Raw genomic sequence first — 12,401 nt, 5'->3', positions numbered from 1 at the left:
GAAAAAAAAAAAAAAAAAAAAAAAAAAAAAAAGACATCTTTGAGGTGTACAGTACTCCTGTAATCCCAGCACTCTGGAGGCTGAAGCAAGAGAGAGGACCACACATTAGAGCCCAGCCTAGGCAACTCAGAAACTTAATGTGACCCTGTCTAAAAAAATAAAAAACAAAAATGATGATAGGGATGTAGTTCAGGGTGAAGGCCCTAGGTTTAAACGCCAGTAACAAGAAAGCAACTTATTTTCAAAAGGAAATGTCATAACGAACACCTCACACACAAGCCTACTGTGTGCAGATGCTGAGCTAGGCTCCTATCACATTACAGTAACTTCTCACAACCACTCTGTAAGATACTGTTCTCATCCCTACAGAGTTACTTGTCTACTATCTCCCAATTAGTAAGTGGCAGAGCAGGCAGTCTGTGGCCATAATTTTTTCAGTATCAGCCCTCAGAAGGACAGTCCGGCATGCCTGAATCCAAAACTAGAACTATCTGGATGCTGTGGCCCTAGGAGAAAACCCACAGTTCATTTACACAGTGAGAATGAGAATGAGGCTGTGGGTCCATGTAATTTTCTGAAACATGGATAGAATACAGGCAAACATGAGCTGAGAAAAACACGATGTAATCCTAAAACTGGAGGCCACACAATAGTCTAAGTAAATAAATCCAAACAGTGATCGACCTTGCATTGCAGATAGGAGATCAAAATATAACATACAATCCTCATCTGCTCCAAGCATCAGACATGCAAAAAGTTTCCTGTAACAAAGCCAAACTCCTTTTCCTTTCTTCTTCCTCTCCTAGCCCCTTGGAGAGTAAGTCCTAGGGATCATCATTCAACAGTTTAAATCTTGGTTTTGTTCTCTGAAGCCCTTGTCACAGCTTGAGTTCTGGGACATGTGTCTTCCCTGGAAGAATATGACAGTCTCCTAAAATGCCCTTCCGCCATCAGCTGCTTCTCTCTATACTATCCTGAGACTAAAGGTGAAGCCCACCATTCTCTGAAACCCACAACAGTGGTTTTCAGGTTAACTCCTGGGGACTTCAGACCGTGGGTAGGAATCTAGGGCAGTGAGCTCTGTTTTACCTAGGACACAAGTCTGTAGTTCTACATATTGAAGAAATAGTTTTCTATTTGAAACTAAAAATTCTCCTGCTCCAGATTTTACAAAGCAGCCTACAGGATAAGGGGTAAATTCTTTGATGTGGAATTAAAAGTTCTCCTTGTTCACTTTTTATTCTACTTTGAATTCCTTCTGCACATGGCTCCCATCCACTTGCTCAGCCTGAAATTTCCTTCCATCGGACATTGCCTCACCTTTTGGAAAACAGAAAATTTCTGCCAGCCAAGCAGACTTGTTTTCACTTACTCACTCACTCATCTCCGTACTTCTAACATCATTGCAGTGCCTGGCACACAGGAGAGGTATATTTTACTCATTCATTCACTAATAAATGACTAAAGTAAAAAATCAATAAGCACCCTAATAAATATGATTCACAAGTCTTAAAAAGAGAGACCACATAGGTATACTCTGAAATATACCTGCTAAAGCAGGATACTCCAAAACCACCAGTAATAAAATCTAATTAGTTGATCAAAACTAGCATTTTAAAGGGTCAGGGATTTAGCTCAGTGGCACCATGCCTGCCTCCTAAGTACAAAGTCCTGAATTTGATCTCTGGAATCAAAAAAACCTAGCATTTTAAAAGTGGAACAGAAAATAACAGAATATTTAATTAAATACAAGTAAACACTACTTTCCGAAATGTAAATATATATGGATACACAAATATATGAATACAATTATGCACTAGTAGGTTGTTAATGTAAAATATATTTCTTATTGATTCTCTGGTAAAAATCATTTCTTTTTGTTTTGTTTGGTACCAGGGATTGAACTCAGGACCTTGCTCTTGTGAGGCAGGAAAGGCACCAATGAACTAAAACCCTGGTCCTAAAAATTATTTCTTCCAAAATTCCAAAACAGACATTCCATCACTATGATTATTCTAAGTCCTCCACTCAGATTTTTTGTTTGTTTGTTTGTTTGTTTTTTGAGACAGGGTCTCACTATGTAGTTCAGACTGCTCTGGAACTCACTATGTAGCCCAGGCTGGTCTTGAACTCACAGCGATACTCCTGCCTCACTCAGCCTCCCGAGTGCTGGGATTACAGGTGTGAGCCACCACACCCGGGCTTCTTCACTCAGTTTTAAAAACACAGAGTCATCATATTCCATCCTAAAATTCAATTCTGAACAAAAATTATATTGGCTATGCCACCTAAAATGGTTCCCTGAAAGAGAAGGAGTTTAAAACAGCAAACCAAACCAAACCAAACCACCTGTAGCCATGCTTAAAGATTACAGCTGATTAAATGCACAGAGAAAGCCACAGGAGCACACCTGTTTATTCCATGTTGGGGTTTTAGGTTTCACATTAGTATCAAATGCAACCTCCAGCCTTGCGTTCCCTCTATCCTATATTTCTCAGGGCAGTCTTGAATACCTCTACATTATTTATAAGCATCCATACTAAACTGGCTTTCCTTCAAATACCTGGAAACAATGAGCACAATTCCATTGATGGTGTGTTTAGGAACTCAGGGGAGGTGCTGGGAGCACATACTAATCCTCAGCAGAGCAACCAATTCTAGGTATACAACTCTGTGTTCATGGTAGACACGTAAAGGGCTAATAGATGTGGCCCTATAAGCTTATTTCTCCAAAATCAATTAAAAAAAAAAAAAAAACAAACAGCTTCAAAACTGTCAACCCATGGAACATATGTCCTTGGCTAGAGTAAAAGGCAAAAAAAGGACCAAAGGGCCAAACTGGGATAAACGACATATGGCTAGTGCTGTGGATTCAGAAAATTGTGTAGTTTTTTTGTCTTCAGCAGTAGGGAAAAACAACTTACACTAGTTACAACAATGACAACAGTATTCTGTTCCGTTTGTGGTCTAGTCTGAGGGCAAATGAATGGCCTTTGGCTGCTGTAGCAAACTGGAGTTATTCTAGGTTATTCTACAACTGTAACATTCCATCCCTTGTGATGCTTGTCCACTATACTCACCAAATACCCCATGTTTTTGTCACAATAAGGTACTCCATGGGGAAAATTGTGACCAAAACTTGTAAAATTGAACCACTAAATCCTCAACCTCTACTGTTTATATCCTAAGTCTAAGGATGATACTTAGGAAAAGACAGGCAGGGCAGGAGTGAGTGCTTCATTTAGAGATGCCTCCATAAATCATCTTTTTTGAGGAAACACCAAAGAGGCAAAGATGGAAGAGGTCTAGAAATATCATGGTGACTTTTAGAAGGAGTGGACAATTAAAGGAACCTTTTGCTTTAGCTCTTTCAACCAAAAAGGATAAAAGTCCAGGGTCAGACAACCTGCAGTATAAAAGGAGGCAGGGACCAAACCAACAGCACTGTGTGAAGGACGTCTGACCTACGGTGTAATGGCAGGCACTGGCTTATGGGCAACACCTCAAACTTCCAAGAGCATCTCTATCAAGTTGACTTTGCAGTAGGTAGATATTGCAAAAATAAAAATCTAAGACAAATACTTTTTGACAGGAAAAAGATTAAACTCCAGGATTCTAAAAATCAACTGGCTTTGCTTTTGCTTTTTATTAGAAAAAGAAAATGTACTTGTCTTAATTCATATTTCTGAAACAGAATTCCACAGACTGGGTGCCTTAAACAACAAGCATTTGTTTCTCATAGTTCTGAAGGGATGAAGTCAGGGCACTAGCATGGTTGGGTTCTTGTTGAAGGCCCTCTTCCCTGTTCACAGATAGCTTTCTCCCTGTTGTGTTCTCATATGGTGGGGGAAAAAAAGATCTTTTCTTGTGTCTCTTGTGTAGCGGACACTACTCAGAAAGTATCCTCCTTTACAATCTAATTACTTCCAAAGGCTTCATCTCTTGCCACCACTGTAACAGGGACTCAGATTTCAAAACAGAAATTTGAGGGGGCATGCAGACATGTCTTTCCAATCATGTACATGGAAAATATTCCAAAAGATATGCATCAAACTATTAAAATGAATTATCTTTATGGAATGGGATGAGAATAAATTTGGAGAAGAAAACATTCCTTGTCCATTTATGTAGTGCTTGCATTTTTTTTCAACACATGTATTGTAATTTATAATGTACAATGAAGTGCATTATTTTATAATACATTTTAATGTAAAGTTCTTAAACATATAGAACTCTTTAATAGGTATCACAAAAATTAGGGAGACATTTCTGCCAAATGATGTGATAATTAGCAGCTGTGACCATAAATGAGTTCTTCAGTCTGACAACTGCTCAGTAACTAACTTCATTCAGATTTACATGAGGCACTGTAGGGAAAGCTCTAAGAAATATTACTTATTGTCACTGAAATTTGCTAATTAACTGGAGGGAAAATATAGATAAAACTCACTGTGTGCACACACATGCAAATAGTAAAACATAGGGAATATAGTATAGAATAATAAGGGCCAAAGAAGTTTCTCTAAGAGAAATATCAGAGTGAACTATTCCACGTTACGAGTAGGCACAGGGTGGAAGACAGTGGAGAGTGCTTGGGTTTCCTGAAGAAAAACAGGATGACCCAATAGGTAATAAATGCAGGGAGGAACTATGGCCTGGTGAACAGCCTAGTATCTCCCTGACAGTTCATCTGTTTAAGATACCTACAGACACAATCTGGTGACTAATAAAGAAACTTCACATATATGTGCACGAAATCTAAGGAGTCTGCAGAAATGTAAAGCTGTAAGGCAAAATTCTTATCAGCCTCACTCAATAACATGTACCTATCATCAAATATGTCACTACCTCAGAATTCTGAAAATTCACAGGCTTGCAGCAAAGAGGTGAAATTTTAGAGCTCAGCAAACTCCTCTGAATCCATATTAACTAGTGGGAATAAAACAATAGATAATTATAGAAATGGATGTGTTTTTCACCGAGGATAAATAAACTAAGATTCAGAATCTCAGGACATACCACGATACACTTTATATAACACAGCCACAATAACTGCTTGCTTTATACACATGGTCTATTTCCCCAAAAGAGTTACATGTGGATAAAGAACATGCTAATGCACTCCTTATGCCATTGTCGTGCCAAAAACCTGGAATGGTGCTCTAGCACTAGCACCTGTCCTGCTTTTAGTGCTTGGTCCTTAGGCTTCAAAAAAGCAAGCAAGGGATAGACTGTTGTGTTCAAATTACAAATTCACAATAACTTAACTGCCAACTAAACATTTTATTAGAGGCATATTCTAAAGGACTAAAATTCTAATGTTTCTCTTTCTTAACAAAGTTTTTAATGACTTTAAAGGAAGTTGTCCATTACTGGTGCCTTTCTTTTAAAAGGAAGCAATTAGTCAAGAGCAAACAGTACTTTGCCATTTTATAACATTTCTTTATCTCTGAACCAAGAACATCAATCTGTATCTAAAAATGTGTTGTGAACATGTGTTGATATTTATTTGTGATCTTCCCAGTACCTCCACCTTTTGGGCGAACAAGTTCATGTGGTTCACAGGAGATGCTGTGTCCTTATTCTTAGCATCCCAGATTACAGTTCACTGATTTAAAAGTAGCCACTTGATAATGAGATAATTGACAATGTGAAATAGGAAGAAAAGGGCTAAAGGTGTAGGGAAAGTGGGAAGGGTAGGGGAAAGGTAATAAGGAAAAAGAAAAAAATATGAGAAAATGAAAAAGTGGAAATAAAGTGTTTGTAAATGGGGAGGAGGGGGTGAAGGGAGGGCAGGGACAAGGGGAAAAAATGAGAACCAAGACCTGTCATATAAAGGTACAAGATACCAACAATGAATGTAATTGTACTGTATACCTAAAATGTACCAATAAACTTAATTTAAAAAATAAAAATAAATAAAAGTAGCCACTTGAGAAAAGCATTGTAAGTTCTTTTTTTTTTTTTTTTGAGACAGGGTCTCACTATGTAGTTTAGACTGATCTGGAACTCACTACGCAGCCCAGGCTGGTCTTGAACTTACAGCGATCCTCCTGCCTCAGCCTCCCAAGTGCTGGGATTACAGGCGTGCGCCACTACGCCCAGCTTGTAAATTATTTCACTGCTCCCAAACACCACCAGTGTTTCAAGAAAGGTGGAAAAAGGGAGGAATGGACAGTAAAGCCCAGAAGCAAACGGCAGCCATGCTTCCTGTCATCTTGAAGACCACCTACAGTGGCAGAGACAGAGCCCCACTGACATGAAGAAGCTACAACAAAACAAAACAAACCCCGAGAGATTGAGAAGTGATGGCATTCAAGGGAAGTCCCTGATCACCTCCAATGGAGTGGATCCGTTCAGACAGGAGCTATGAGGAGGCCAAGGATTACAAAATGTGCCCCTGCTGCCGGGAGACAGCACGCTACTCAGTCTGGACACAACAGGTATCAAGATATCAAAATACAAGCTGTTTCCTATTCATGGTAAGAATGGGGGTTAAACTAATAATTTATTTCATTGATTTTGGTTTTTTTCAATTTAACTAGCATGCTAATGAATCCTACACTGTGGTTAAGAAGAGTTGACTGGGTATTCGGCAAAAATTTCCACTACAAGAGCAAAATGTAGGTGAGAATTATCTGCTGTTATATTGAATCTATTTAACAAAAGTTTAGTACTGGCAAGCACAAAAGTGAGAAATCATTATTTTTCTAAAATAATGATTCAATTGATATATTACTCCTCATTTAAATGCACATTTACCCAAGGAGCCAACTATTTACTCTAATAAACAGATGGAGACCAAATACTTCATGGGTATTTCAAAGCCCACATTTGTTTACCAAGATCTATAAAATTTTTATTCATTTATCTTTTGCTATCTATTTTGCTCAGAACTACTGAGCTAAATCCCTGGCCCTTTAGATCTATAAAATTTTTAACCAGTAAAAAATGTTTACATGAAGTCACTTGAGCTGCACTGTCCAAATCAGTAGCCAATAGGGATGGGGATTTAGCTCAGTGCTTCCACTGCCTGCCTTCCAAGCACAAGGGACCCAAGTTCAATCCCCAGTACCAAAAACAAAAAAAAAAAAAACAAATCAGTAGCCACTGACCAAATATGACTACTGATCATGTGATATGTGATATAGTGCATCAAGAGAGGCACTTTAAGTTTAAAATACATAATTTCTAAGACAGTATAAACATGCAAAATATTTCATTAATAACTTTGATGCTGATTACATGTTGCTATATAATAATATTTTGTATACATTGATTAAAATATCTTATTTGGAAAATTTAAACTCACATGTGGCTATTATTATTTATACAGCACTGATCTGAGTATTTTTTGCTTAGCTGATGAAAATGCTCCTCCAAAATTCTTAATCACTGAAATAACTATCTATGCAAAAGGCAGTCTGGCCTGTACAGATAGATGGTCATTAACAGTTGCTGTGTACTCTACAGATAAAGTAGCGGACACAATTAGGTCCATAGGTTATTTTCCCACAGCTGACCACTGTCCTTAATTCCCTCAACATAATACAAAAAAAAAGGTCAATTTCTTCTGCCTCATCCACAACTTAGCAAAAAGGCTCTTATGCAAACTTTGAACTCACAAATATAGATGAAAGTAATATTACACCTAAAGTAATCTCATTTTTAAATTCTATCATTTTTTAAAAATCCTCTTTTATACACAGGCTTTCTTCTACCATCTCTATAAGCCATTAATAAAAATTTCTGAATGTAGCACTAGATTTTTAAGATGCTTTTGTGTTTTTCTAATTACAAAATAATTCTGAATTTATTTTAGAAAAAATTCAAAAACAGAAATGTCACTCAGCAGTAAACATTATCTATTCTGGTATATATTTCTGTCAACTTTTTCTTCACTGTTCATGAGTATTGATAGAAAGAAATTAACTCTAATTACTTTTATCAATACTTTGAAAATAAAAGGGCATACTGCCTTTTTACTGTCCCACATTTTAAAGGACTTTCCTCTCTTAATTTGTGTTGAATCTACACAAATTCCACGTGAACTATAGTCATAAACATCCTTTATTTGTAAAAAGAAAACATTTATTTTTGACTTTTAAGATTAGAGTTACATGTTTTTTTCTTTCAAATAAAATAATATTTTCCAATACATTCAGCTTATTCTGAGTCACCACACACTCTACAGTACTGAGTCAATTTGGTCAGAGGTCAGGAATGTGGAGTTGGAAATAATTTACAGAAGACATAAAAATCACTTCACAGTTCTGTGATTCAGGCTGAACCAGCATGTTACAATATCTTTGCAGAAGAATATTCTTGTCTTCCTTCTGAACTCTATAAACAGCCAAACCATGGAAAGGGGAAAGTGTTGTTGCCATATTTGCACTACATTCCATTTTAGACATAAGGATATACCTCATCAGTCTTACATAAAAATGATATATTTCAAAAATTTAGTATAAAAATGTAGAACTTCACTAACAACTTGTCCTGCTGATAACTGTTGATATGATGATATTCAGGATATATACATTTTGGATATATAGAAAAATTGCACATATGTGGCAATAACTAGCATCAAGTCTACTTACTTACAGCCTATTTTCTATCTAAATCTTAAATTTGTACAAGCAAAACAGCTGAGAGTCTCCCTCTTCACCCAGCTTGCATGAAGGAGAAGCGTGCAGACACAGGTTTTCTCTGAGAGAGAGCTGCTCCCCATCCTGCCAGGTATTCCAGGTAGGTTCGCAGATGGGAGTTCTCTGTGCTTCTCCTTGGTCATCAAGGCTGGTGTGCCAGCAGTATGCCATTAGCAAGTTATTTAATCCCTGTTTCCTCATCTATACTTTATAGATGATAATAATCTCTCTCATGCAACTATTATGGGATTAACTGTTAATATATGCAATGCATTTAGAAGAATACCTGACACACAGTAAGCGCCATATTAAGATCTATTATATTAACATTGTGACACAGTTATTCTGGGACCTATGTAAATACCCTGGGAAAGTCAGGACAAATGATGAATGTCATGGACAGCTGGAGTCTCTCTCTCAAATATTTGAAAATACCAAATATAAAAGGCAAGAAACTGCTCTGCAATTGGCAAGTAAAGTAGTCTTTAAAAGGGAGATAAGACAGGGTATGGTATCCTAGAACCAGAAAGTTAAAAATTCATGATCAAAGGTAATTGGTCATCATTAGCATACTTAAGACTCAAATGGAAATTAAAAGAAACAGCAGAAAGAGTTAAAGTATAAGTCAATCCACCATCACAAGCAGAGATCACAGCTTCCTCATTAATGAATAAACTGAAAAATAAAAGTTCCAGTTCTAGAGTGAGCGGTTATCTAATTATTCGTTCAGGCAAGTTCATCAAAAGATCTTAAAATCAGCACCACCCAAGACACAAATTATCCTAAGACACCTGAATAATTTTCCTAAAGCTATTATCCTCTTCCTCCTTCCTGTTATACTCCAAATTTTCTAGCAAACTTTTAAGATACGACTGACCAAATTATCACACTAGGAGTGCATTATGTTTAAATGAAGTCAAGCAGCACATCCTACTCTCCAGCTCAAGGATGATAAAATCAGGATGCAGCTATGTTCTTTGCTATAGAATGTCTGTAAGGTCTTGAGGCCTGGGCCCTGGGGCAATCAGCTTGGGACTACAAGATAGGACCTGCCTGTGAAAAGAGACTACACTAGCAAAGGTGAAAAAGTTGAGAAAGAAACTAGGTCCTAGTTGTAACCATTTAAACTCAGAAGTAAGTCTTGATTAAAGGCTAAATTTGCCTACTACGTGACCAATAAATGTTCTCTGTCACTTTGGGTTAGGTTTATTTTTACTTGAAATAAAGAGAATCCTAAATGACACATGCTTCTTAATCAGATTCCACTATAATGATAGTATAAAAGCTATTTTCACAATTAATAGTAAACTTACCTGTTCAGGTCACGACAGGGGTGGGAGCACAGTAGAGATTAAACCTAGGGCCTTCACATTGAGCTACATACTCAGCACTCTTTTCTATTTTTTTGAGACAGGGTCTTGCTAGATAGGTCAGTAAGCTATTAAGGCTTGGTTTGAACTTGTGATCCTCCTGCCTTGGCCTCTCAGAATGCTGGAATTTGAGATACATACCTGCATGTCTACCTAAGTCTTGACGTTTTCTTTATCATGATTAAAGACACTGGGGAGAAATCAAAAACCCACTTCTCTAATTTAGAAACGATTTCCTCTGAACTTTTCAAAGTATAGACGCAGCACCTTATACTCTATTTGACTCTTGCTTTACACATATTCAATACTGCTGAGTTTTCTGGTAATGGAACCTTTTCCTGATTTTCAGGGCAAATTTAGGGTAACATACTCCCCATCTTAACCAGGGTCAATGTCAAACTATGCTCTAGGTATTCAAAAAGAACAAAGAAGTTAGAAATCACACAGTGTGGATGTAGCACCACTAATATTTTTTCCCACTAATATTAATAAAGCAATGGCAAACTTACCTATTGCAAAATAATATGTGCCTGTTGTGGTTTGTGTTTAGATGTCCCGCCAAAGCCTTATGTGGATGAGGTAGGACTTTCTTTTTCAGAGGTAGCTCAATCTGGAATGTGTGATGCTGGGGTAAGGGCATGTGATCACTAAACTACTAACATGTGAGCAATTAGCTTGGCACCACCTTAATCCCAGTAGTCTGAATAAAAAGGGTAAAAAAATGCTGTCAAACTCCCTTGTTGCCTTTGCTACCTTGTGTGTGCCATTTTGTTTCTCCTCTTCCAGGCCTGCTGCCATCCCTGTCTTGGAGCCGCTGTTAAGGACTGAAACCTCTACAAACTGTAAATAAAATAAACCCCTTCCACTCTCACTCTGAGTGTTGGGTATTCTGACTCAGCAACGAGAGAAAAGTAACTAACACAGTGCCCTTACATTATTAAGCTACTGCCTTTCATATGTGATGCTAATCAATCTAGGACAGTTCAGGTCAATGAATATACGAAAAGCACAAAGTACATAGGTTGGTTGGGGTATCATTGTATATAAGGCACAGTATGCTTCAATATTTTGAAATGTAAAAGAATCCTTAGCCTTTTCTGAATTGCCATAAAAAGATCACTCTGTGCTCTAAATTATTTTGGCCATTAGGACTGACAGCTCTCCAAATACAAAACTGACTACCTTGCAAAATGGACAAGCTGCTCTCACGGGACACATTTAAACACAGGTGAGATGTCTTGTCAAATAGGACAGCTGTAATAGAGACAAAGTAGACAAATTCAAAGAGGATCGTACAACCTCCTGGACCTCCGTGATGCAGTCAAAGAGGACTCACCTGCCAAAGCTTTGATGCGGGATCGCTCAAAGAGCCGCGCAGAGCTGTTCTCATTGTCCCAGTCATCCACATCCCAGCGGTTGTTGACATCACTGTACTGCTGTTGAATCTCAATGTTGTCATAGTCTGTGGCTACTGTGGTTGTCATCTTGAACTGTCTCAGCTACTCCTCCACATCAGCTCCTTCTTAAGAGTTCTGTGAGAAAGAAAAGGAAGAACATATTTAGACAACCAAAGTATACAAAGTCCCCACAAAACCTGCTGGGCTGAACGTGAACAGAAGTGAAATAATTAGTGCTAGTCCAGAACAGGACTTCTGGAGTTTGGAACTTCATGTGTGATTGAGACTAAATTATTTTGCATCTCCAAGCTCTGGTTTCTCCAATCATGAAAAGAGGAAAGATACATCACAGACTGTTGAGAAGACTGAATGAGATGAGAGATACCCACCAAATGGTTTTTCCTTCTTTCCGAAGTTTAAACTGCAATTTTAAAGTTGTATCAGCTATATCTACACCCACTTGGGGCTTTTGAAAGAACTCATTTATTTTTGTTGGATATCACCATAAACTATCTTTTAACTTTTCATGCATAAGATGTTATGTAAAAGAACAAATCATTTGTTCTGCATATTTCAGTAACATTCAAAAACTTATACCCAAGATTTACATACAAATATATGGCACCGAGGATAGTATCACGACAGATTAGATGCTCAAGAAATGATTGCAGTTATTTAAATTGCTGTTATAAATTCTCTAACCAACATACAAACCCACCCCTCAGGAACCTACCGTGGGTCACAGTGTTCTTCAGGGATAAATATAAAAAAAGACCTGGGCCTCGACTTTTAGCCCACTGCTCTCTTCACTTTATCACAGTACTCTCACAGAATTAAGAATGATGTTTAACTTTAAGCACAGCTTCTCCTTCCAATACAGCTGCTATTCACTCACTGAACCTAAATGCTATAGGACTTACTGTATGTTCAGCACTGCTCTGGATGCTATGGAGAACAGTAAGATATAGATCTGGCTCTAGGGAAGC

General features: G+C 37.7%; 1 protein-coding gene across 1 annotated transcript in view; it reads right to left on the bottom strand.

Moving 5' to 3' along the window:
- The window catches only part of Sptbn1 (spectrin beta, non-erythrocytic 1), a 135,434-nt gene extending 123,884 nt beyond the window's left edge, over positions 1-11,550 (bottom strand). The window contains exon 1 of the mRNA XM_033764006.1: positions 11,355-11,550. Within this exon, the coding sequence (XP_033619897.1) occupies positions 11,355-11,502 (148 nt within the window). The 5' untranslated portion in view covers positions 11,503-11,550. The remainder of the gene's footprint in view (positions 1-11,354) is intronic.
- Positions 11,551-12,401: the final 851 nt, after the last annotated feature.

Source organism: Fukomys damarensis, unplaced genomic scaffold (assembly GCF_012274545.1).
Source record: "Fukomys damarensis isolate Sample0158 unplaced genomic scaffold, DMR_v1.0_HiC HiC_scaffold_2, whole genome shotgun sequence".
NCBI classification, from domain to species: Eukaryota; Metazoa; Chordata; class Mammalia; order Rodentia; family Bathyergidae; genus Fukomys; species Fukomys damarensis.
The sequence above is the reverse complement of the archived record's forward strand: the minus strand, read 5'-3'. Positions and strand labels throughout refer to the sequence as shown.